The sequence below is a fragment of the Macrobrachium nipponense genome, chromosome 5, assembly GCF_015104395.2.
Source record: "Macrobrachium nipponense isolate FS-2020 chromosome 5, ASM1510439v2, whole genome shotgun sequence".
Taxonomy (NCBI): domain Eukaryota; kingdom Metazoa; phylum Arthropoda; class Malacostraca; order Decapoda; family Palaemonidae; genus Macrobrachium; species Macrobrachium nipponense.
The window spans coordinates 90,113,162-90,140,452 of NC_061107.1; the positions used below are offsets into that span (position 1 = coordinate 90,113,162).

At 43.6% G+C, this 27,291-nt stretch overlaps 1 protein-coding gene across 1 annotated transcript in view; it reads left to right on the forward strand.

Moving 5' to 3' along the window:
- Positions 1–25,280, forward strand: part of LOC135215497 (protein adenylyltransferase Fic-like) — a gene marked incomplete in the record, with an annotated part of 26,032 nt that extends 752 nt beyond the window's left edge. The window contains 3 exon segments of the mRNA XM_064250272.1: positions 8,712–8,887; positions 13,380–13,589; positions 21,959–25,280. Coding sequence (XP_064106342.1) covers positions 8,712–8,887; positions 13,380–13,589; positions 21,959–22,501 — 929 coding nt within the window.
- Between the last annotated feature and the right edge of the window lie 2,011 nt (positions 25,281–27,291).

Sequence of the window (27,291 nt, forward strand, 5' to 3'; positions counted from 1 at the left end):
CAATACAATACTATATCTGGGCTCAGCTCGTGTCGCTGCGCGAAATATCCTTTAATCTATTATTTCTAGGGTAAATGTCTAACACATACCAGAGAAATAAATAAAGAAAAAGGTCAGTATAACTGACTCGCTCACCCTCCCAGAGAGTGTCGGTATGAACACTATGGCGAGTGAGACCACTACCACGAGCCAAATGCCAATAGAATTCTCCCACTACAAATCCCCCCAAGAGGAGAGCCGACCCACAGAGTGGGCAGCACCTACTCTACTACTACTCCATCCCATGCTGCCGACTGCTGCGCCTCTGGTGGCCATCCTTTTCAGTTAGCGCACACGATACACACGTGCCATTTTCTTCTCTGTGTTTTTGTGCCCTTTCCTTTGGATTTATTACCATGGAGCGTGCAGCCATCGCAGCAGCTAAGTTAAGTACTCAGTGTTTATTCGCTAATTGGTTTTTTTCCGGCCACTGAGCACGTATTTGCCGCCGTTTTTTAGGTATAAATACGGTCTCTAGGTCGGAAGCATGGCAGCATGGTTCTGCCTCGTGGTGGGTCCGTTCTGGGTCGCCCATACCCAGAACTTTCCCCTGGCTTTGTACGCTCTATTTTTATTATCCGCTTTGTTTAGGGTAAGGTCTACACGGTTTTGTCATGCATGCATGTCTTTTACCTTATGTAGGCTCTTCCATCCAGACCCTAGCCACGGCTCTTAGTATCGGCCTCGGCTAGCTTTGAGTGGTAGACTTGCCTTCGGGTTAGGTCGTACACCTCCTGGATTTTTTTTCTCCTACTATTTTTGTTTTCTTTCTTTCATTTTATTTTTCATTTGTATATTTATGTGATATTGTTAGGTTAGTTAGGCGTCTGGCTCGCTTAGCCTAGGTCATGGCCCATTGGGCCTTTATGTACCGCTTTTCAAGCTCGGTTGCGTTCCCGATAGCATCTCTCTGATCAGTTGGTTATGTTCTAGGCTTAGTTGTTGTTCTTATCGCCCCGTGGTCACTATGTGATCACGAGGCAGCCAGACGCCTGTCCAGTCACCTTTCCCCCCTCCCGCTCTTCCATAGGGTCGGGGGGGGTGGCTAGGCCTGCCCATGCTCGCTCCGCATACCCGAGCCTGCCTCCCTCTCTCCCCCCAGGCGGAGGGGGTAGAGGACGGGACAGACCCAGACTGGACTCGACCTCTCCGGCTTCTCGGTCCGGTCGGATGGTAAGGTGGGGGGACTGGCCTTTCCCCCCCTCCATTACTACTCCGTCGCTCCGTTACTAGCCCGAGTCTGTATGCCCCTTGCTCTTTCCCACCTTACTAGGGCTCCTTTACCACCGGAGACCTGGCATCCAGCGGAAAGGTGCTAGTCTACCCCACGGGGTGGACCGGAACATACAGTCGGTCCCTTCTAACCTCTCCGTTTCACTGAGTTATACACTCCGCCACGCACTGGACTTAGTCCGGTACGTTCGAGCTTTTAGGTTTAAGATCTATTATGTTAAACTATTAAGTTTATCTTAATTACCTTAAAACCATTCCCCCTCCCTTCATGTTTCACCGGATACCTCCGGGGTTTATAGCCTAATTCAGGCGATTAAGGAGAGGGCTATGCCCAATTTTTTTTCCGAGCTCCGGCATGCAACGGAGTTCTTCTGTCCTTTAGCCTGTAAGTGATATTCTTTAAGATACTCATGTGTCTTTCCACTTACAGACCACCAACTGTGAGCATCCGGGGATGCCGCCGCACACTTCAGGACCCATGTGGACACGAAGTTTGCCGGTCCATGCTCCATGCGCGACTCCGCACGGGGGACATCCAGGTCTGGTACCATGAGACGTGTACCATATGTTACGATCTGGTGAGCAGCTTTTAGACGGGGGGTAAGTATTCCATCTCCGGTAGCTGGTCCTCATCTGTTTTAGTGCTTAAGTTTTACATCAATCACTCTAACTTAAGGTAAATTCAAGGGGCCTTATAGCCCCTATAATTTTAAGTTATGCTTTAAGTTAGCTTTAGTTTTAAGTTATTCTTAAATCTAATCAATACCCTCTCTTCCAGGCGCCGGCCGTGAGGGATACCGCACTGGCAACCCTGCGGGCCTGGGTCGGCGGTTTTCGGGAAGAACGCCGCCAAGGGTATGCCCTACATCCTGGAGAAAAGGTTGGCGGTACTAATCTTCCCCGGAGGCAAGGCGACAGGATACGGTCGACCCGAGTAGAGGCGGCCCTCCCCGACTATCGCCTTCATCCAGGCCAACAGCTGGCTGCCTCATTGACTGACCAAGGCCAGGAACATCAAAAGGGTCCTCGGAAGTTCGCGACGCTTTTGGATATTAATGTAGAAATAACTATGGTAGGTGTAGACGACACCTGTTGGTTCGAGGTAGGTAAGGTGGACACCCAAGGGATACCCTTGGGTGCAACTGTTTCTTCTACTCCTGCAACCTCTCCATCCTTCCAAGGCTTTACGGGTGTCGAATTATATACTCCTCCTGACGCTTCAGTTAGACCCAAGGTCAAGGGTCAAGCAGTGAAATCCTTGACAAAGACGTCGTCGTCGTCTAAGAAGACGGCTTCGGCGTCATCCTCCTCTCGTAGTCTCCGGCTAGGAATCCCGGAGCAGAGAGATCTAAAGCTTCTGGGTCCGGCTCTAAGTCCTCGAGGAGTAAATCCCCCTCCAGAGAGAGATCTCACACTCCGGCAGAGTCGGTCAGTTTCCGCTTTACCCTTGGTTCCAATTCAGAGCCTACCCCTCCACCTCCGCAGCAAGCCTTCCGGCTTTGGACTCCCAATGCTGGTCTGTTACCAACAGTGGTGGGCGACCTGGTTTTGGGTCTCCTGAAAAGTAGCATGGAACAAATGATCTCTCGGTTGTCGGATAGGATTACCTCTCAAGACAGCATTATAGCCGGACTGAGCCAAGCTCCTCTAGCCTCTCCTCCACCTTTCAATACAGGTGGAGCCCAGCTTCCCCCGTATGACTCTCTACCTCCGTTCTCAATGAACAACCCTTGGAGAGTAGCGTCATACGCCCCCTTCCAAGACGGACTCATTTCTATCCCGGAATGTGGAACTCGGAGGATCGAGGACTTCGAGTTCACCCGGAAGACCTTCAGCCTCCGTTCATCGGCTACGCAAGGCTTACCGCCTCAGCCATGACTCGGGATGATAAAGTACCAAAGGAGACAGTCCTCTATTCACGTGACCAGGCTCAGAGAGAATGGCTCAGGTGTCTAGAGGACATGGATTGTTCCAATACGAAAATCCAACCTTTCAAGAGTCCGTTTACGATCTTTACGATGGATGAGAGTACCCCCAGCTTCCTTTCCTGACAAAGATCGGCGACGTCTACCATTCCAGCGGCCCAGAAGGGGACCCCATGCCTCAACTGAAGGAAGCAGATCCTACATCTCCGTTACTTCCTTCAGCCGGAGAATTGTGGGAAGACTTACCTAACACCTTCTCAGCTGGCAAACTCAAACCGGACTGTGCTATGGAGCAGTTTGGTGAAAAGTTCACCTAGGCTTCCAGATAGCCTTATTCAGGCTGAATTTGACGCCAAATCGCGGTTAGCCAGATCTATTTAATTCCATGGCTATGACCGAGGTGGCTACCATAGCCTATGGCTCAGAACCGCTCTTCAAGCTTATGACCAAATCCCTGACTCAAACGGTACAGTCAGATATGTTTGAGTTTGCCACTGCTAGGACGAATTGTAGGAAGCATGTCCTACAAGAAGCAACTATTCGGCACGAGCCGAATAGGTTACTTGCGTCGAGCATCTGGGGAGCAGACCTCTTCCAGAAGCGATGGTGAAGGAGGTTCAGTCAGAGGCTACGAGGTTGAACCAGAGCCTTAAGGACCGTTGGGGTCTTACGGCCAAGAGGCGGCAATCTAGCAGCTAGAGGTAAGGGTCAAAGGAAACAAACCCAGACGTTTCCAGCCCTACCAGAAAAAGCAGCCACGCTTTTCTCAGCAAGGTTCCGGCCTGTTCCCCTTAGTGCAAACAGCCAACCTTCCACTTCAAAGGCTCAATCACACGCCGATTTATGTTATCTCCCCTCAGCCTCAGCCCTCCACCTCTTACGCCCTCTCTCCAGCTTACAATCAATCCTTCGAGAGTCAAGCTTCACAGAAGTATGACCGCTCGGGTAAGGGAGGCAGAGGTAAGCGATCCTTTCGTGGGAGAGGATCGGGAGGTCCCTCCCTTTATAGGGGAAAACATTTCAGAGGAGGCCGAGGAGGCTACCAGAACCAATGAGGAATTTCAGGTAGGAGGGAGGCTGTTTCAACTTTCGCCACCGGTGGAACTTCAGCAAGTGGGCTCACAGCATTGTGTCAAAGGCCTGGGTTGGAGCTGGTTAACGAACCCACCCCCATCCAGACCTTTCCGCCAACTTCCTTCCAAGGAACTGACGGAGTATGCGGAGGATCTCCTTCAGAAAGGAGCTATAGCGAGAGTCAAAAGGTTAAAATTTCAAGGACGCTTGTTTTCAGCGTGCCAAAGAAAGGCTCACAAAAAAAGAAGGGTAATCTTAGACTTGTCCCGCTTAAACTTAGCCATTCGCTGCGACAAGTTCAAGATGCTCACGATCTCGCAGGTACGGACCTTACTTCCCCGTGGGGCCGTCACCACCTCTATCGATCTTACAGACGCTTACTATCATATCCCTATTGCAAGACACTTCCGTCCGTTATCTGGGCTTCAAGATAGGAGACCAGACATTCTCCTTCAAGGTAGTTCCTTTCGGGCTCAACGTAGCACCGAGGGTGTTTACGAAGCTGGCGGAAAGTAGTAGTTCAACAACTCAGATCGCAAGGGATTTATGGTCAGTAGCGTTTATCTCGACGATTGGTTGATCTGGGCTTCAACAGTCGAGGAATGCAACAGAGCAACACTGAAAGTGATTCAGTTCCTGGAATATCTAGGCTTCAAGATAAACAGGACCAAGTCAAGACTCACTCCAGAGTCAAACTTTCAGTGGCTAGGCATTCAATGGAATCTATCCTCCCATTACTCTGTCGATTCCATCATCCAAGAGGAAGGAAATAGCGAAGTCAGTCAAGCAATTTCTGAGTCACAAACTGGCGTCAAGAAGATCTCAGGAAAGGATCCTGGGGTTCTCTCCAGTTTGCATCAGTGACGAACATCCTAATGAAAGCCAAACTGAAAGACCTAACCAGAATCTGGCGCTCACGAGCAAATGTCAGGTCCAGGACAAATTGTCCTCAGTCCCTCTGATTCTAAAGAATCGACTCCGGCCGTGGGCGAAAGTCAAGAACTTGTCGGTGTCAGTGCCCCTTCAGTTCCCTCCACCAGGGATCACCATCCACACAGACGCTTCTTTAAGCGGTATTGGGAGGATATTCCCAGTTCAAGAAGGTTCAAGGGAACGCGTTGGTCACCTCAGTTTCCGTTCAGTTCCATTATTAAACGTCACTTGGAGCAATGGCAGTGTTCTTGACTCTAAAAAGGTTACGTCCGCCAAAGTACTCATCCACATAAAGCTAGTCCTGGACAGCGCAGTGGTAGTACATTGTGTAAACAGAGGAGGCTCCAAGTCACGTCATCTAAATCATGTCATGGTAGCCATCTTCTCCCTGGCGGACAAGTTCAGTTGGCATCTCTCCTCCACTCATATAGCTGGAGTGAGAAACGTCATAGCAGATGCTCTTTCCCGATCAGTACCTCTAGAGTCGGAATGGTCACTGGACAACAGTTCGTTCCAATGGATCCTTCAGAGAGTTCCAGGTCTACAGGTGGATCTCTTCGCATCTCAAGCGAAACCACAAACTCCCGTGTTATGTAGCCCCCAACCTGGACCCTCTGGCCTATGCCACGGACGCCCTGGCTCTAGACTGGAACAACTGGGAGAAGATTTATGTCTTTCCTCCAGTGAATCTTCTCATGAAAGTGTTAAACAAACTCAGGACATTCAAGGGTCAAGTGGCTCTAGTAGCCCCAGACTGGCCGAAGAGCAATTGGTACCCTCTCATTCTAGAACTGGGTCTTCGCCCTCTTCGGATCCCCAGTCCCAAGCTCTCCCAGTCAGTACAAACGAAGTCTGTGTTCGCTTCCTCAGGGATTCTCAAAACCCTAACTTTATGGATTTCATGAAGTTTGCAGCGAAAAGGGATGCGAATAATTTGACCCTCAGAATATTCTCTTCTTGGAATCCGATAAAAGAGATTCAACTTTGAGACAGTATGATGCTGCTGTCAAAAAGAGTTGCAACCTTCCTGAAAGAATCAGATATTAGGATCATGACAATCAATTCAGCTATATCCTTTTTCAGATCCTTATTTGAAAAAGGCTTAGCAGCTAGCACAATTACGACAAACAAGTCAGCCTTGAAAAAGATTTTTCAATTTGGGTTCAACATAGACTTGACAATTCCTTACCTTACTTCCGTTTCTATTCCCAAGGCGTGTGCTAGACTTAGACCTTCTGTAAGGCCTACGTCAGTATCATGGTTCTTAAACGATGTTCTAAAGCTGGCTTCAGAAACCAATAATGACACATGCTCGTTTATAATGCTCTAAGAAAAACCCTATTTTTATTAAGCTTGGCCTCAGGAGCTAGAATTTCGAACTGTCGGCTTTATCCAGAGATCCGGATCATATTCAGTTCCTCCCACAGGGGAAGTGCTACTTTTCTCCGGAACGTAGCTTTATAGCTAAGAATGAAGATCCTTTGATGAGGTGGGAACCATGGAAAGGTACTACCCTTCCACAAGATGTATCTCTGGACAGTTCAGCCGTACGAGCCTTTCTATCTAGGACCTCCTCATCCTCATCGGGTCCTCTCTTTAAGAGAGAAAAAGGTGGTACTTTATCTATTAAAGGCATCAGGCAACAAATCCTGTACTTCATTAAACAAGCCAATCCTGACTCTTTCCCAAAAGCACATGATGTCAGGGCAGTAGCCACCTCAATTAACTATTTCCAACATATGAACTTCGATGAGTTGAAAAAGTATACGGGATGGAAATCGCCGACAGTGTTCAAACGTCATTACTTAAAGTCCTTGGAAGCTCTGAAATTTTCAGCAGTTGCAGCGGGGAACATAGTTTCCCCTGACTCTGACTAATCCTTAGTAGAAGATCCAGTCCTCCTTTCTACCTGCCTCACCCAACAGTTCGTCTATTCCTGCCTTGTTCATTGACGGTCACCTTGTGTCTTAGCTGCTTTTATGATGATATAGTGGGTGTCCCTTATTTTTTTGCTAGGGACACTCACATTTGATGATGGTTATTGATCTCGTGGATGTCATCTCCTTATTTTTATGCTAGGAGATACATCTTATTATAATGGTTACGGGTTTTGTATATTAAGTCATATACATTCCTTTATATTTTATTATTGTTGAGTTTGTTTTATTCAACTTTTATGATAATTGCTTTAAAATGTTTTGATACATAGCTTTACACAGATACCATTTTTGTACATATATGATATATTTCTCCTGTATATATGTATATTACCTTAAGTTAAGAAATATTATTAGAATTAAGTATAAATTAAGTAATATTTCTATTTTGTATCACTGTGTATATGTATTTTTATTAGCAATTATATTGATTTATTTTTATTTTATCTTTTATTTGAGACCTCTTTGTATTTTGTTGAATTTCTTTACAATCTTGTGCTATTTCTCTGGTACGATTTCGCGCAGCGACACGAGCTGAGCCCAGAAAAGGGATTTTGACGTAAGGAAAAATCTATTTCTGGGCGATTGGCTCGTGTCGCCAGCGAAATCCCGCCCTACCCATCCCATCGCCAAGATTGTCTGCTAACTTCAGGATGGCCACCAGAGGCGCAGCAGTCGGCAGCATGGGATGGAGTAGTAGTAGTAGGTGCTGCCCACTCTGTGGGTCGGCTCTCCTCTTGGGGGGATTTTGTAGTGGGAGAATTCTATTGGCATTTGGCTCGTGGTAGTGGTTTCACTCGCCATAGTGTTCATACCGACACTCTCTGGGAGGGTGAGCGAGTCAGTTATACTGACCTTTTTCTTTATTTATTTATTCTCTGGTATGTGTTAGTACATTTACCCTAGAAATAATAGATTAAAGGATATTTCGCTGGCGACACGAGCCAATCGCCCAGAAATAGATTTTTCCTTACGTCAAAATCCCTTATTCACTCAACATGTAAACATTTGGAGGTTCGATTACAGTTGTCAATGGATATAGGGACCCACCTGGTGAAGATTCTTCAGCAGGATACCCCATGGTTCTTTGCCACATATAGTTCAGTACTGTAAATGTGGGTTACCACCCTGTACTCTTTTATCCTCGATAATTCAGTACTGTAAATGTGGGTTACCACGCTACTCTTTTATCCTCGATACTAAAAGATTTTCTTGTTTTGCTTAAGCAGGGTTCATGGTAAAGTGGGTAAGTGTGGTGTGTTGTGTCAGGATTATCATCTCGTTATTTTGTCATAACTAGTTTAGCAATGTACTATTTATGAATGGCAATAAAGGCTCAAAGAATAACTGACATGGGGTTATGAGTTGCCGAGGGGGATGTGGGTGGCCCCACATAACTCGTGATAAAGTACAGTTGCGAATATTTCCTTGAATACACAATTTTATTAAGTTTACTGGTTTCTAACTGGTGCTAGAAGATTTATCCTAATGTTAAGTTATGAAAAATACAAATTGAATAAAAATGTGTCATTTTACGATGAAACGTGTTTTATCACTGAATATATTTCAGGTAAGAGTGTGATGGAACATAACGAGATTTTAGGCCTAGATATGGCTCTCAAATATATAAACACTACTTTGGTGCATCGGATAGGCCGTATATCACTCCATGACATCTTGGAAATTCATCGTAGGGTGCTTGGTCACGTTGATCCTTTGGAAGCAGGCCATTTACGTACGACACAGGTGAAGAGTTAATTTTTATATTTTTAGTAATACTGCATACATATGTGTGGTTTGGAGTGTTTTGCCTTATAATATTTGACATCACTTCATATTTGATGTTTCATATAAAAATTAATACTTAAACGCCGAATGGACGTATTATACGTCGACTAAAATGGTCTGTCGGGTGCTAAGTGGACGTACGGTACGTCGACTATAAAAAGTTTTTTAAATATTTGCGGAAAAATAGTTATAGGCCTAGTTTGCAAAAAAAAAAATTTAAATCGCGCCTTGAGGGATGCTGGGAGTTTACGGATCACGCTGTTGTTTTGTTTACAAGCATTACCCAGCCGCGCATGCGCAAAGTGCTTTCTTCTCGCACTAGAAAGCATCAGTGACACATCTCAGAAATTCTTTCCTCACTTTGTCGTAATTTTTCCACCGTTTTATAGTAGCCGTTACATAAGAGTTTTATATATGAAAATGTGCGCAATTTCATGTAGAATACAACAAAAAACAACCCATGGTTGTAGCTTTTATAAGTTTTGAAATATTTTCATGTAAATCACAATAAGTGCCAAAATTTCAATCTTCGGTCAACTTTGACTCGACCGAAATGATTGAAAAACACAACTGTAAGCTAAAACTCTTACATTCTAGTAATATTCAATCATTTACCTTCATTTTGCAATAAATTGGAAGTCTCTAGCACAATATTTCGATTTATGGTGATTTTTTGAAAAAAAAAATTATTCCTTACGTCTGCGCAGTAACTGCTGAAAATCTCAGAAATTCTTTCGTCACTTGTAATTTTTGCACCGTTTTATATTAGCTATTACATAAAGTTTTATATATGAAAATGTGTGCAATTTCATGTAAAATACAACAAAAAACAACCCATGGTTGTAGCTTTTATCAGTTTTGAAATATTTTCATATAAATCACGATAAGTGCCAAAATTTCAACCTTCGGTCAATTTTGACTCGACTGAAATGGTAGAAAAACTCACTTGTAAGCTAAAACTCTTACATTCTAGCAATATTCAATCATTTACCTTCATTTTGCAACAAATTGGAAGTCTCTAGCACAATATTTCGATTTATAGTGAATTTTTGAAAAAAACTTTTTCTTTACATCCGCGCACAGTAACTCGGCCAAAAATCTCAGAAATTCTTTTGTCACTTTGTCGTAATGTTTACACCATTTTATATTAGCTGTTACATAAAGTTTTATATATGAAAATGTGCGCAATTTCATGTAGAATACAACAAAAAGTAACTCATGGTTGTAGATTTTATCAGTTTTGAAATATTTTCATATAAATTACAATGTGCCCAAATTTCAACCATTGGTCAACTTTGACTCGACCGAAAAGGTTGAAAAACGCAGTTGTAAGCTAAAACTCTTACATTCTAGTAACATTCAATCATTTACCTTCATTTTGCATCAAACAGAAAGTCACTAGCTTAATATTTTGATTTAAGGTGAATTTTTGAAAAAAAAAACTTCCTTACCTCTCTGCGCACAGTAACTCAGCTGAAAATCTCTGAATTTCTTTAGTCACCTTGTCATATTTTTTGCACCATTTTCTATTAGGTGTTACATAAAATTTTATATATGAAAATGTGCACAATTTCATGTAGAATACAACAAAAAATAACTCATGGTTATAGCTTTTATCAGTTTTGAAATATTGTCTTATAAATTACCATAAGTGCCAAAATTTAAACCTACGGTCAACTTTGACTCGACCGAAGTAGTAGAAAATTGCAATTGTAAGCTAAAATTCTTACATTCTAGTAACATTCAATCGTTTACCTTCATTTTGCAACAAATTGGAAGTCTTTAGCACAATATTTCTATTTATGGTGAATTTTTGAAAAAAACTTATTATAATTTTTGCACCATTTTATATGAGCCGTTGCATAAAGTTTTATATATGAAAATGTATGCAATTTCATGTAAAATACAAAAATAAATAACTCATGGTTGTAGCTTTTATCAGTTTGAAATATTTTCATATAAATTACCATAAATAGAAAAAATTTGACCTTTGGTCAACTTTAACTCGACCAAAATAGTCAAAAACTGCAATTGTAACCTAAAACACTTACAATATAGTAATATTCAATCAATTACCTTCATTTTGCAACAAACAGGAAGTCTCTAGCACAATATTTCGGTTTATGGTGAATTTTTGAAAAAAATTTGTTTTTACGTCCGCATGTTTCGAATTCATGCATCATTTTGTGTTAATATTTTCTCTATGTTGCTTTTATCGTTTTACAATTTGTTATATACCTAAATCCTTGCAATTTAGTGTACAATACAATGGAAAAAAATTAACTCATTAGCTTTAACCGTTTTGCTCACAGCACGATTTGTATACAATTATATATGAAATTTTATTTTTGCTCTGTCATATATTCCAATATTTATATATGATAATGATATTTTTTTCATTTCTGATGGTTCATACTAATCTTCAGGCAATGACAAATAAAGGAGCCAAAAATGAACTCTTAATCTTAAAAACTAGCGTACTGTGATTTTTTGAAAAAAACTTTTTCCGCTTTGATGCAAACTCCTGAACGCCGCCGGCATACGACAGATACTGGTAAATAGAGGCTCGGCATTGAAGGGTTAATATAAATTCGTATTCACATGGTGTACGTTTTCTCACACAGGTCAGAAGGGAAAATAGTCTAACATTATTTGGCAATCTATGGTAGATTACAGATATAGATAATACTTACTTAATTTTATATATTATTAATATTAAAATAAAATTTAGTAAAATATTTGGATAAGTACGATTAATTATACGTACACTTTATACTTTAGATTTGAGAATTTGAAGCATGATTTATTAACCATATTAACAGTAATAGTTCTTATGTACTTGCTATTTTACCACCAATCTAGTACTGCATCTTACAAATATGCAGGTTTTATTTGCTATTGGTAGTGAGACAAAATTTTAACAAAAAGAAGCCATGATTGATTATTTATCCCCAAATTTTAAACTGCCTTGTATTATTTTGTACTTGTATTAACATTATATATATTTGTACAAACTAGCTATTGCTCAAGGCTAGCAGTATACCTAGAGTGATAAGGAAGACAATAAAGCTTACAAGTAATGTACCAAATGATAAAGGCACTAATAATAATAAAACCTACTAATACGTATACATACCGTAAGTTTTGACAACAACTGCTGTGTACAAGGTTTACATTGATGGTAATTGCAATACATTTTAGCACACTGAGAAAAAAGACCATGGTATATCCTGCTTCAGGATAATATCAGTGCAAAGTGGAAATATCAATTTGAGGATTTTCACCTCAGGATCTAGCGCTGAATATGTAATATTCACTATGGTATCATATAAAATACAAACATACCGAATATGCATCTTTTTCATGGCTCTTTTCAAACCTTATGTTTTACTTCACTTTATCCAATAATATTATGATGTATTCTCATATTATTATTGTACTACGTATTATAAAATTCAGACATTTAGTGATCAATGGTTTATTTTGGAAATCAGCTAAGGGCAATTACAAGGTAAATTTATTTTGCAGTATTTAACCTGCTTCAGAGCGATTTTTTTGCCTAGTTACCATTAATGGACCTCTAGATATTACTCTATTCATGTAAGACAAGGTTATATGCTCTCGCTGTGGATTAAATTTAGTAATTTTTTTCGTTAGTAGATGGGGGTGGGGGCATGCTTTTTGGTGTAAAAAAATGAACTGAATCAGCTCGCTATCTTCTCTTGATTTCATCAGATGAGCTTTACGTAGTTATCTTGTATTGGTGTGAAAAGAACAGTAAAATTTCTTTCATGCTTAGTGTTTTAATTAAAATACTTTTCTCCCCAATTTTATTTACGGTCGAGTTTTATATTGAAGTTACAGAAGTTTAATCAATGTTGCTGATGCATAATAATTTAATAGTTATTAGCAGCTTGAACATTGTTTTATCAGCTTCAACTACAATTTGCAGCTTAAATTTAGTAGTACAGTGTAGTATATTTCCACCCCCCCTCCCCACGGACTTAAATGTGTAGAATATACACTTCATTTGTGAGGATAAGTTTCTTTCCTTTGTACATTTTTTTTTTTTTATCTTTTCTAATGATCTGCCCTTTGACCAGACATGAAGAGGTAACGGTGAGAGAGTAGGGAAAATAATATTTACAGTATTTTTTTGCTGTTAGATGTCATAATTGTTTGTGTTATTTATATTTTTGGTTGTGGTAAGCTAGATATTACTCAAGCTCTGATGTATTTGGTCATATGGCTCTGCCAAATTAGTGTTTTTCAGACCTGGTGGAACAGTTTGATAACCATAATATTGTGATGTCTTTATCTTGCTCTTTTTGGGAGCTCTCTGCAGTTAAGATTTAATTTTAATATTTCATTGTGATTAGATATTGCCACAACAAAAAGTTTTTATGATAAAGATTTCTGTTCAAATATACTTATAATTTTATGATTATAGGTATATGTCAGCAATCATGTCCCACCACCACCAACTCATTTGGAGCTGCTTATGGAGGATTTTGTGTCATGGCTAAACTCGCCACTGGCCCAGGACATGCACCCTATTAAGTATGCTGCATTGGCACATTACAAGCTAGTTTTCATACATCCCTTTTCAGATGGGAATGGGAGAACGGCTAGGCTCCTTATGAACTTTTTATTAATGCAGGTAAGTTTACATTGTGTAGTTTCTCTTAATAATGTATTATCAATTTTTATCACAAAATCATGTTACTTAGGAAGGCCAGAGGTCCAGGCACAATCACTGGGCCATTTTGAGAAACTCCCTCTTGCATAACCTGCTGAAAAATCTTAGTAAGTAACCATTTCATTCATAAATCGTACAAATCTGAGGTTCTTTTTACCAATTTCTTTTTACTTGTTTCAAATTCATCTATACAAATCCATTGTTTGTTAAGCACTTTTCCATTTATAATTTTCATTTAAATGCAGGGGTTTGTCAATTTTGTACTTTTTGATGGATTTTTGTATTATTAAAGTATTTTCTCAAGTGGACTTGACTATTGTTAGTGTTTACTATACAAACAAAATTTTCTTTACTCTGTTCATATTCATTATTTGTAGTGTGCACTGCAGAACATAAATTTATGTTGTGTTCATATTCATTATGTGCAATGTACACTGCAGAACATAAATTTTAGTTGGTATTTTTAGGTTTGAATTTTACATTGTTCCGATACGTAATACAAACCCTCGGTCCTTTAACAATAGGAAGGTAACTAGCGGCAGCTGGGACGGTCGTAAGCTTCGAACAAGGGGAGAACGGTAGTTAACTGCTTGTCCGATGCCGCGCGCGCGCGCGCCGGGCGGTGAAGAATCACTTTTGCTTTCGGCCGTGGTGTGACAGGACGTGTTCGTCATCGCTCTGCCCGCTATTTCGTCGTGTGCTTTGGATGTTTACAATTTCTTCTGACTGGTTTGTTTGTGGTCTTGAATGAAATTGTAAGTACTCTTTTTTTCATTTTTCATTGAGTGAAGTGAATTAATTAATTATGGATCAAGAAGAGCTTTCGCCGCGCCCACCAGCTGCCCGTAGAGTGTGTCCCGGGCTGGAGGGGCGTAAATGCGGCGGATTCCGCTCTTACCCAGACATTGATCCTCATGAGTTATGTTATCGGTGTCGGGGGCGAGAATGCTCCCGAGCCGAACCATGTAATGTGTGTGTAAATTGGTCCGAGGCGCAGTGGGTGCTGTACGAGGGTAGGAAGAGGCGTAGGTCGACCAAGGAGTCGTCGGAAAGCTCTCCAGCGACTCCTTTGGTTACGGATACCTCGTCATCCTTCCTGCCTCCAGCTCAGCCCCCACGATTTGCGCCTTCCCCTGCGGGGGGGTTTCGGAGTCCTTCTCCTCACTCGATCCGTCGAGTGTGGAGGAGGGTGCCCGATACCCGGATGTTCAATTGTATTCGGGGTCTTCCGTCCGCTCTGGGTGGGGTTCGTCCTCCCCCAAGCGTGAGGGTGCCCCTCTAACTGACCCGACTGTTCCTCCCTCAGGTGTACCTTCTGTGAGTGACGACCTTGGACAGGTGTGGGCGTCGTTGGGACTGCAGGGCGCCCCCAGTATCCAGGGCTTGATTCAACGGCTAGCGGGGTCGGCAGTTGTAACTCATGGTGTAGTCACAACAACGACTAATACTGTGTCCACACCAGCGTACGCCGCCCCTCCTCATGTGGTGTACACGCAACACATTGCGTCGGTGACTCCAACGGCATCAATCCAAAAACCGCTGCCGTACCTAAGAGGGGCGTGCCGCCGCCACCTGGTTTCTATGTGCTGCCGACTCCCGACTTTCGCTGTCCCAAAAGTTCGCCCCTGGATCTACCGCCCGTCCCAATGATGAGTTTGGCTGAATTGGAGAGGTCTGTGACGCCGGACTATGCTGCCGTACCTGCCGTACCTGCAGCGAGTGTTGCTGGCCCAGCCCCTCGCGCCGCTCCTACGAAGCGCGCGGTGCGGGACGCTCATGCTAATGTTGCTGCTGGTGCTGGTCCTGCTGGTGCTGGTCCTGTTGGTGCTGGTCCTGCTGCTGCTGGTCCTGCTGGTGCTGGTCCTGCTGCTGCTGGTCCTGATGGTGCTGGTCCTGCTGTTGATGTTCCTGCCGCTCCTGCTGTGCCTGCCCCTGCCCACGTCGCGTCTCGTCATGGAGGTGCTGCACCGGTCTCAGGTCTTTCCGGACAGGATCAGTCGGGGCGTGTTGCTTCGGCAATTGGCCCGACTTTTCCGTGGATGGAAGACCTGACGTCCGTCCTGAGAGAGCTGACGAAGAAGAGGAAGAAGAAGAGGAAGGTGTCGTCGTCGTCTTCATCGTCTTCTTCGTCGTCTGTTGCCGCCTCTCCCCCTTCGACTTCTAAGGCTTCCAAGCCGAAGAAGAAGAAGGCTGCCTCCTCCCCCCCTAAGAAGGCTCCTGCGGGACCTTCGAAGGGCCCGTCTCGCTCTGGCGTGACGGGGGTTGCTTCTGTTGGTCCTCCTGTTCCCTCGGGAACAGGGCCCGTCTCCTCTTCTGAGAAGAAGAAGAAGACGGGGACCAAGGATGTGCTGGCTACTGCTGGTACATCCGCGCCTGGTCTTGGTAGCACTGCTGCTAAGCCAGGTACCGGCTCGACTTCTCGTTCGCGAGAAGGTCCGAGTGTACGGTCTCTTCCTTCGGGGGCGACCGTGCAGCTAAAGTCAAGACGCCTGAGCTTGCTCACCGTCATGACAGAGGCACGGAGCAGAAGACTGTCGAGAGTCGCGCAAGTGACTCTCGCCAGGCCAGCGGCCGCTCTCGTAGCGACCAGCCGGTACCTCGGGTTGACGTGACGGTCTCTGACCGGCCACGGGTTGAGGCTGGGAAGAGGTCCCCTCGACCAACGGCACCAGCTTCGGCTGGTACCAGCGGTTTGACGTGCCGTGAGGAGCTCACGGTCTCACCGCGAAAGCGAGCTCTGTAGATCACCTGACCGCCGCTCCCACAGGGACCCGGACGGAGACGGTGGCCAGCAGCAGCTCGTCTGACGCACGGGACCGGGGTCGACGTGCTCAGTCGAGCCGCTCGCCACAGGTGAGCGGCACGACCAGGCCTGCAGACCGATCCCCACCGCGGGTTGGTGATCGGCTGCAGCCCCCCACGTACGCTGGTCCTGCCAGCGAACGGGGGGGGGAGCGTCAGGTCTGTCTCTCCTATACCTTCAACTTCCTCGGGCTACACCGGGAAGAGCGAGGTACCTAGGAGTGATCGTGAGAGGTGCGCCGCTCACGATCCCGCCACGACGCCGCACGCACCAGGCATGGTCTTAGGACCAGCCAGGTCGTACGCGCAAGTGGTTGGAGGCGACCATCAGGGGTCTGTTGCTGTTCCTCCTTCTGAAGGAGGAGGGTCTCGAGAGCTGCTCCTGTTGGAGGGACTGGACGGTCCTACTCCTCAGGACGCTGTGACTCCTGAGATCCAGAGGAACTTTGCCCAGGTTATTGCGCTGATTCGTCAGCACAACGACCTGGGGGAAGGATCGCCGCTACCACCATCTGAGCCCACGTCCCGGCTCGAGTCATTTTGGGGCCCGAAGAGGGAACCCAAATTGACGGTGGGACTGCCGCGATCTGAGCTTGCAGACTCAGTCCTTGACCAGGTGGAGAATTTCGTCTCAGGACGAGAGGACTCACTTAAGTCAGGACGGTCTTCCAAGCTACTTCCTCCTCCTCTGCAGCGACAGCGGAAGTTCTACGTGCCATCAGTGATCCAATACCGCCCAAACAGGTTAACCCGGAGCTAGCTAGGCTAACTCCAGGTGTGTCCCTGCAGCAGCTCCTGTCGGAGAACTTGTGGTTCTCGCAGCAGGAGGCACTGGGCCTGGAAGCTACCGCTATGGCGGCTTTCCAGGCAGTCTCTTGGTTGGATCTGTGGTCCCTCACAGTATCCAAGGTCGCGGCCGACGCCGGGGCGCTGCCCTCGAAGACGACCCCGACTTCAGGAGACTGTGCCAGTCTGGAGGTAGGGCCATCTCCTACCTCGCCCATCAGACGGCAAACCTGTGGGCCAACTTGGTTCTCCGTCGTAGGACGCTGTCCTTACACGAGTAGCCAAGGGGCCGGGCGTGAGGCGGTAAATGGACTCCGTAACGGACCAATGAAGAGTTCCTCCGCTCTCTTTCCCGGAGAGATGGTGGACGCTGCGGTGGAAAGACGGCGCACTGATGACAGTGACCGTCTGGTTCACCAGGCAGTTACGAAGGTTTCTGGGCAACCTCGTACAACTGCGGCTAAGCCTAAGAGTTTAGCTAGCGCTTCCTCGGCTGCTAAGACTGGCTGCTCCATCGAAGCCCCGAGGAAAGACTCTTCCTGCTTCAACTTCTGGTAAAGAGGCCGTAACCAGCCCTCCTCCCAGCCCTCCTTTCCCCGAGGAGGTGCTGGGAAGAAGTCGAAGCGAGGTGGGAAACGCTAGGGACGGCGTTCCCCCTCACCAGCTGCCGGAAGTGGGGGGGTGCCTGGCGAGCCATTGGGCAACTTGGCAGCGCTACGGTGCCGAGACCTGGATAGTAGACGTCCTTCGGGAGGGATATCTACTACCCTTCGAATCTCGGCCACCCCTCACCTCCAACCCGGTCCATCTGCAGACATATGTTCTGGGATCCTCAAAGGACGACGCTCTTCGGCAGGAGATCAAGACATGCTGACCAAACGAGCTGTAGAAGTCGTAGTGGATCGGTCACCGGGCTTTTACAGCCGCCTTTTCTTAGTGGAAAAGGCATCGGGGGCTGGCGCCCGGTGATAGATCTCTCTCCCCTGAACCGATTTGTTCGCCAGACTCGGTTCAAGATGGAGACGGCACGTTCCGTGCTGGACTCCATCAGGGAGAACGACTCATGCTTTCAGTGGACCTGAAGGATGCGTATTTTCAAATACCCATCCATCAGTCCTCCAGAAAGTACCTCCGCTTCATCTCGACGGGACGTGTACCAATCTCAGGGCACTTTGCTTTCGGTCTCTCAACCGCCCCACAGGTGTTCACGAGAGTGTTCACGCTGGTGTCTGCTTGGGCCCATTCGCACGGGATACGTCTTCTGAGGTATCTCGACGATTGGCTGGTCCTGGCGAGCTCCCGCTCGCAGTTGCTGCAGGAAGGGCGCGACTTCTAAAGTTTTGTCGCGATCTGGGGATCGTGATAAACTACGAGAAGTCCGATCTCGAACCCAAGCAGAAGATGAAGTACCTGGGTATGCTGATCGATACGGTAGCAGCTCAAGTCCGCCCCGCAGACTTGAGGATCAGCAAATTCAGGGAGGCAGCCGGCCGGTTCCTGTCTCGGCAGGAACAGGCAGCTCAGCAATGGCAAGTCGTGATCGGCCACCTGTCGTCACTCGAGAAGTTAGTTCCTCACGGACGTCTTCACCTGCGGTCCTCTCCAGTGGAGACTAAGGGAGAGTTGGTCACAGGTAAAGGATCCACCTTACTTCCCAGTGTCCATCACAGAGAAGGTGAGGCAGGACCTAGCCTGGTGGCTCGACGACAGGAACCTCTTAAGAGGGTGCCTCTACGCACTCCCCCCCCGGAGATGCTGCTGTTCTCAGACGCATCGACCGAGGGATGGGGCGCACACCTGGAGGAGTTGCTGGCTGCAGGTGTGTGGGACCATCACGACAGCACTTCACATCAATGTCCTGGAACTCAAGGCGGCGTTTTACGCTCTCCAAGAGTTCCAAGACCGCTTGATGGGACACTCGGTGGTGTTGATGTGCGACAACACCACAGTAGTGGCATACGTCAACAAGCAGGGGGGCCTAGTGTCTCTTCCGCTACACCAGTTGACTGTGCAGGTGCACGAGTGGGCCACGGCTCATCGATAGAGCTGTCAGCACGCTACATTCCAGGCAGAGGAATGTAGTAGCAGACAAGCTCAGCCGTCGGGATCAGGTAATAGGGACCGAGTGGTCCCCTACACCCCAAAGAAGTGGCGGGGAAAGGCTCTTCAACCTGTGGGGGCGTCCGGTCATAGACCTGTTCGCCACCCGGGCACAACAAAAAACTTCAAGTTTTTTGCTCAGCCGTGCCGGACCCATGGGCAGCTGCAGAGGACGCTCTCCAACACCCCTGGGACAACCTCTTCGTCTACGCCTTTCCTCCCTTTTGTCTGATTCGGAAAGTGATCAGCCGAGCGCTGGACTCCCAATCTCAGGATGATCCTGGTGGCTCCCAAACGACCTCAAGCCGTTGGTATCCGGACCTGCTGGCTCTTCTTGCGGAAGAACCGAGAGAGATGCCCCACTGGCACAACCTTCTAGCCCAGCCACACGTAGAGCCGTCAGGTAAACCCCGAGCAGTCCAGTCCCTACAACTTCACGGCTGGCTGTTATCCACCATCTCTTGCGAACGAGAGGCTTTTCTCGCAGCGCAGCAACAGAGATGGCTGGACACGTCAGACAGTCCTCTGCAGCTGTGTACCAGGGGAAGTGGGCCGTCTTCTGCAGGTAGCGGATTTCCTCGTGTTTCTTCGCCGAGAGAAGCTCCTCTCAGTACCCACAGTTAAAGGATATAGAGCCGCCCTGGCGCTCGTCCTAAAACTGAGGGGACTGGACATCTCGAACTCGTTCGAGATCTCCTTGCTAATGAGGAGCTTCGAAAGGTCTTGCCCACCCAGGGAACTCAGGCCCCCTGCGTGGGATGTGACTCTCGTCCTTAGGAGTTTGACTCGAAGACCATTCGAGCCACTCCGAGAGTCGTCAGACAGGGATCTGACCCTCAAGACCCTCTTCTTGCTGGGCCCTGCATCGGCGAAGAGAGTAGGGGAACTTCATGGTCTGTCCTTCAATGTTAAACATTCCAGGGGCTGGGGATCTGTGACGCTCGATTTCGTCCCGAATTTCGTAGCTAAGACTCAGAATCCGTCGATCCCTGACGACAGGTTCGAGTCTTTCACGATCCCCTCCCTAATGGATTTCACCGACAACGATACGGATGAAGATCTGCTTTGTCCTGTGAGGGCGCTACGGCGCTATCTGAAGAAAACTCAGACACCTCAGGCCTGAGTGTCGACGCCTCTTCGTTAGCACTGGGGTGACCAAGAAAGAAGTATCCAAGAACACGCTTTCTTTCTGGCTGGTGAGGTGATCAGGAGGAGCGTACAGGCTGATGGTAGTGACGGACATCCGTACGCTCCGACCGAGAGCCCACGAAGTCAGAGGTATTGGACCCTCTTGGCGTTCCAATAAGAACTTCTCCGTGGCGCAGGTCCTGAAGGCAGGTGTCTGGGCCAACCAGACTACCTCACGTCCTTCTACCTTCGGGATATTGCCCACAAGTCCTTGGATACTTTTTCCTTGGGACCTGTGGTGGCTGCTCAACACGTTGTGTAAGCTTACCAGCACCCGAGCAGGCAGAACAGCATCGATTCCTGGTGTGACTGTAGGAATGAATGGTTGAATGAGAGTGCGACTGGCTTCTCTTCTCCATCTTTCTCTCTCTCTACCTGTGGGCAGAGGGTCACGGTCGTCACCATGCTGGAAAGGAATCCGATGCAGGTAAGCTACTCGACCGAGCCCCAATCTATCCCTTTAGTTAGGGATAGAAGCAAATATCCTCCACTCCCTCCAACAAGGGGGAAGGAGTGGATGCCTACTTGAGACAAACCCATAACTTTATGTTGGCTCCTGTACAGGAACAAGTTCTTGCAATGCTGGTACGAAGAGATACGCTTGCCTCTCTCTTAGTACTTGGCTCAGAGGTCTGACCATTGATCCTGCGGTGCACACCCCGATCAATCGGACAGAGGTTTGGATCCCTCCCTTGCTCTTACGACCAGGGAGGCATTCCAAGGTTGGACGAACACCAGTCTGTTCACCAAAAAGACTCAGAATTCCACCCACCAAGAAGTGAGTCTTCCTATTGTTAAAGGACCGAGGGTTTGTATTACGTATCGGAACAAATGACAATTTGTCGAAAATTGCATTTTTCCTAACTATACAAACCTGAGGTCCTTTACATATAGTCCCACCTCATACCACCCCTCACTCTGCAACTTTTTGCATGGGCCTAAAGCAAAAGTGATTCTTCACCGCCCGGGCGCGCGGCGCGCGCACGATCGGACAAGCAGTTAACTACCGTTCTCCCCTTGTTCGAAGCTTACGACCGTCCCAGCTGCCGCTAGTTACCTTCCTATTGTTAAAGGACCTCAGGTTTGTATAGTTAGGAAAAATGCAATTTTCGACAAATTGTCATATTATGAGATATAACTGTTACAAAGATAATGAACTAACTATGTTTATGCCAGAAACCAACATTAAAGAGTTGGCAAGATAAACTTTACTGGTGACATAACAATCCAAGAGTTTGAGATGAGTCAGCTCCTGAAAACTACAATGGAGAACAGTACTCCAACAAGAAGATTAAAAATGAAAACTTTTGTGCTAAATCTAACTTATGAGATGTGTTTGCCAGCCAGTAGTGTATTATTCATTTTTAGTAGTATTTTTACAGTTTATTGATGGATTATGTAATAAAAAGTTGAAGTCTCTCATAGTATATAATGGTGTTTTATATTATTTTCAGGCCGGGTATCCTCCAGTTATCATAAGAAAGCAAGACCGTATGATGTATTATGACTGCTTGCAGTTGGCAAATCAGGGGGACACAAGGCCTTTCATTCGATTTATAGCTCATTGTGCTGAAAAGACACTGGATGTGTATTTGTGGGCCACAAAGGAAATGTTACCTAAAATTGGACAAAACTTTGATTCTCATTCAGAAAAGAAAAAATATGATTCCACATCTAAACGTGAAGGCAAGCTCGAGGAATTTGCAGACGAAATTTTGTCTGATAACATCATGGAAGAAGATGCAGAGTTGGACAATACAGCTCCTCATTGGGGGCTAGATGACAATTTTATTGGTGAATCGTATCGACGTGGGCACAAAATGAATCATAATGAAGATGATTTATTAATGGAGGATATTAATAACAATGATTATAGTCATAAAGACCATATGTGGTTTGAAGAGGAGGAAGATAAAGGTACAGTGCACAGAACAGATAGATATAGCAAAGTCCTGGATGAGGAAGATTTGTTTGAAAGAGAAGTAAAGTCAGGATAATGAACAATGGTAATGGAGCTAAAAATATCTTTTGTATAATCTTGTAATCTGTGATAGTGCAACGTATGGTTATTTCCAAAGACTATTTTACAATTACTGGTGAGCCTTATTTATGTGATGTTAATTTATTACAATTTTAGATTATATTTTTATTATTGCTCAGTCCCACATGTCCATTTTATGCACAGAATGACCAGTATTTTAAGTGTATATTTCACTGATGATTCATTGTTTCCTTAAGTAGATTCATTTATCATGTATGTCAAGTTCAGTTCTTATCAACAAAATCCAGAAACAGAATAGTGCTAACAAGAAAAACTGCAGATCTGTGCATTTACCTCCACTTCAATGTATTTTTGCATCAAGGTGTAAGCCAAAGTACAGCTACCAAAGATTTAGAGGAACATTTTCCAAATGCTGTTATAAATAGGGAGCATAAGTAAGGGCAGCAAGGGCATTGCATTTCATTCATGTGCAGATGTCGTGCATTTTTAATGTATTTCTTTTATATTGTATAGGGCAGTTTGAATTTTAATAACTACATATCAGATTGTTGTAGCATATGTCCAAAGTGGTTCAGATGGTTAGGCATTAAATTTCATATAGTAGTGCAATAGTATTATAAGCATGTGACTTGGTGCGTTCACATGGTCGAACAACGTCCAACAGACAAACATTGTACCAATTAACAATTGCTTACCAGAGTTTGCCTTGTGAGCAGAGTAAGAACAGTGATATACAATTTCAACTGGTACCACAGTTTGTTGCCAGATCTACTTCCCTCGTTTCAACGCTTTTGACGTCATCCTGCTTCGCCTTTGATATGGCAACAATGTTTGTCCGTTGGGCATTGTTCGTCCATGTGAACGCACCTTAAGAAATTGCTGGTTTAGTCTGTTTCACTTGATTTTTTAAAATGTAATACAGTACGGACTAAACTAACTTGAAGCATTATACTTAGTCTGACTTTCTTTCATAGGACCAAGAAATTATCATTCGGTGCATTTTAATAAGTTTCTTTTTTGCACAAAATATCAAGTGTTCCCTGGATATATAGCATTCATGTATTTTAGCATTTTATTTATATTTTGTAGCACTGTACTATATTTTGTTAATGAAAATTTAAACAGTTGTAGGCATTTCATGAATAACTGTAATGATCAAGTTATACTCACTAGTGGTAATAATTCACTAACAACCAGATAATTTAATTCTATATCGAAATGTTTATTCAAAATTATATGGAACTCATATAGAATGTAGGTGGTTTTCTTAAATATGCAAAGATCCTGCTGTTTAGTGGGATGTGGAATTATGCCTAGTTTAAATCTTTTTCAAGTATTTGTTACAGTCTCTTAGTAATGTGCAAATTATTAGGGATAACATCAGACCCCCAACAAAACTCATGGTATGATTTGTTAGTATGTCTACAGCTTTTTTTTTTTTCCCCTCTGATTTAGAAGAAACATCGGTAGGTTGGTTACATGGACCCGAGGCCTGATTCCCACTTTTTCTTCTTCTTCTTCTTTACATTCAGGGTCCAAGGTCATAGTATGTTATTTTTTTCCATAGGTCTTGGCATCTATAAAAGATTTATGGGCTTCAGATTGTGACATGTGACAAAGGTCCATGTGACAGGTCCATGTATTGTTTAATAATTTACTTATTTCTCAAGGTCATAGTTCAGTTGAAAAACTTAGTTTCACATCCTTATCTTGTAACCTTAGATAAGTGAAGAGGTCTCTGACCTTCAGCATCTCTGTTCAGTAGCATAATATCTAAACTGAGATGCTGAAATGGCAGCTTTTAGAAGGTAGGGCATTTCATCCTCACCAGACTGCTATAAATCATTGGCTGCTTATCTCCTCCAAAACCCTGTTATTTTTGGTCACATCTCTAACCTCTTATTACTTCAAATTATAAAATATTTTTTATTATAATTATCTGTATATTCCAAAAGCTTTGTCATATTCTTCATCAACTGCATTTAAATGCAGCTGCATTATGTATGGGAGGATCCAATAGTAGCATCTTGTACCAGAAGAGATGGTTGAAATTCTAAGTAAAAGGACTAAAGATTTGATTTTGAAAACTGTCAGAATGAAATTCAGAGAATTGAATATATAAAATATTGGGACAAAGCAAGATTAAAAAATAATTGCCAATACATATAAGCAAATAAGACTGTGTAAAGCTACATACCCAACAAATTCCTATCCCTCCTTGCTGTTACTGGGGCGTGGTGGGGATCAGCTTTAGAGACCAGCAACCTAGACCTGACATCACTTAGCCTTATGTAGTTCTAATCTAAATTGGCCAAGCTGATTAGTCTTTCTACCTCACTCAGCTAGCAGTGATTTCAGATGGCATGGCTCCTTATTCATACAAATAAAGTACTAGTTGGCATGATTATCATAGATGATTAAGATTCGCCTTCAAATTATTCATGGTACAGTAGAAGCCCAAAGGAACCCAGTAGAATGATTCTACCATCTTCAAGTGCACGTTATTAGCAGTCACAGGAATATATCCTGGTGATGTGTGATGACAATTATTCCTTCTCTAATTGCTGACAACCAGTGCATAAATGCAGATACTCCTTATCCTTTAACATGAATCAAGTAGAAATGAAGCCCCATGCAGAGCAACAGTCATATTAAGGCAAAATAAAGTCAAGAAAAAAAATTTAATTTATCAAAGGCTTTGAACTATGGATTGTATAACCATCTACTGATTCCAAAGAAAATTAAACAAATCAAGACTTTAAAAAAAAAAAAAAGGCTGACTAAAAAACTGTTGATGAAATGATTATGAAAGATAGCAGTAATACTTTAACCTTCAAATTATTCAGTAGTGCCTCTCCAAAGACAAAACATAACATACTAATAATACTAACGTATAAAAATATATCGTAGATACTTCACAGTTCCCAGTCCTTGGAATGATCATAGGACAACTAAAAGATCTAAGGTTAGAGGAATAAAGAAATTAGGTACATAAAGGGAAACTGAATACTCCCCTTAATAAATTACTGCTAATAATAAAGTCTACAGAATTAGAATAACCATCAATATACAGTACTGTATGTATGCAACAAAATTTTTCATAACAGCTAAATGCAATTCTCAACATCAACGATGTCAGAAATTGATTAGTTGTACAGTACCAACTTCACTAACAAAAGATCCCCACAAATAATGATAACCAAGGAAATTTGTAATCACTTCTTTGCAATACAACTGAAACAAAATATATCTCAAAATGAAGCCCAAAACAACTGATCAATGTTCAAGTAAACAACTAAGGCTACAACAAATAATGAACTCTCATTATCTGAAAGTACAATGGCCAATAAAATAACCAATGTAGATCAGGATAAATTCATTAAAAACTGAAAAATGCAAAGTAGATGGTCATCATAACTTTGATAAAATTCAAAGTTTTCAATCATTGCATGATGCAATGGCATTTAAAAAGTCAAGCTTGAATCTATTTAGACAAACTAGAAAGATTAATAATAGAATATAATTCCATGCATTCAGACTCCAAAATACTGAATATAAAATAAATAATTTATGTAAAGTAATACAGTATTGAATGCCAAACAGCAGTTTACTTACAAAATAAACTGACAAAGTAATGTAGTACTGTCTACTCCAGAGTCCTACATTTCAAATATTCTGTCATAGCATTACATGTTCCCGGCAACAGATTTGTGACCATTTATAATGTAACCAGTGTTCCCAGCAAGACATACTAGACAATTTGTAATATACTATTGATAACTAGACTAACTGTTTTAGTGTAAATTACTTTATAACCTCAGCCTTTACAAGTATACTAGGTGGCTTCACAACACACTACCCTATGAGATTCAAACTGCTGAAAGGTTTTGTACACACATAAAGCAACTAAATAATACCCTTTGTTGTTTAAAGAGATGATGCCAGCACATATTTTTCTAAGTCATCAGCTGACATCTTATGCTCCGCACCTGTAACAAATAGAATTGAATAGTATATTTTATATGATTTTATATTTAGCAATTTTTACCAATTTTTACTTAATGATAAATTACATATTCAAACAGGTCATGATACTGTATTTAGCACAATGTACAATATAAACAGTGCAGACAGAAAATTAATTTTATAAACTAGACAATACATATAATATGTGATCCTTTAAGAAATCATAATGAAACTACCCAATACATATATATTTTATTATAAATGCTGCATATAAGTTTATCCCTATATCCTCACCTAATATGAAAGAAGGTTCATTGGTGGTCAGAGGAATGATGAAATCTGATTCACCAAAACCACTTTTGGCTGTGGATTAGATCTAATAAAAAGACCTAATAATCTTTTTTAAATCTCATTCTCTGAGTAGACAAATTCTAAAACCTTGAATTTATCACTGTGTATGAAAACAAACAGTGCACAAAAGATAGCCGCAAAATATGAAAGGAAAAATATTTTCACTGACCAGTACATCAATATATCACAGAAGTCCAAGATAAAAGTTAACAAAATTAATGAATAAAAAAAAAATAAATAAAGTAAGTGCTGTGAATGGATCCACACAACCTTACACAGACTGAAATTGCAACACCCCAGATGCACAAATTATGGTTCTGAATGTCATGCCAAGGCCAAGATAAGCCACTTATATAAGTGCTATAAGCTAAAATTACCACAGCAATAGGTAGTATTCAACTAAGAGAAATACATGAAGAGACTAATAATATAATATTAAGCAAAAATTACTAATAGGCATTTGTCAAA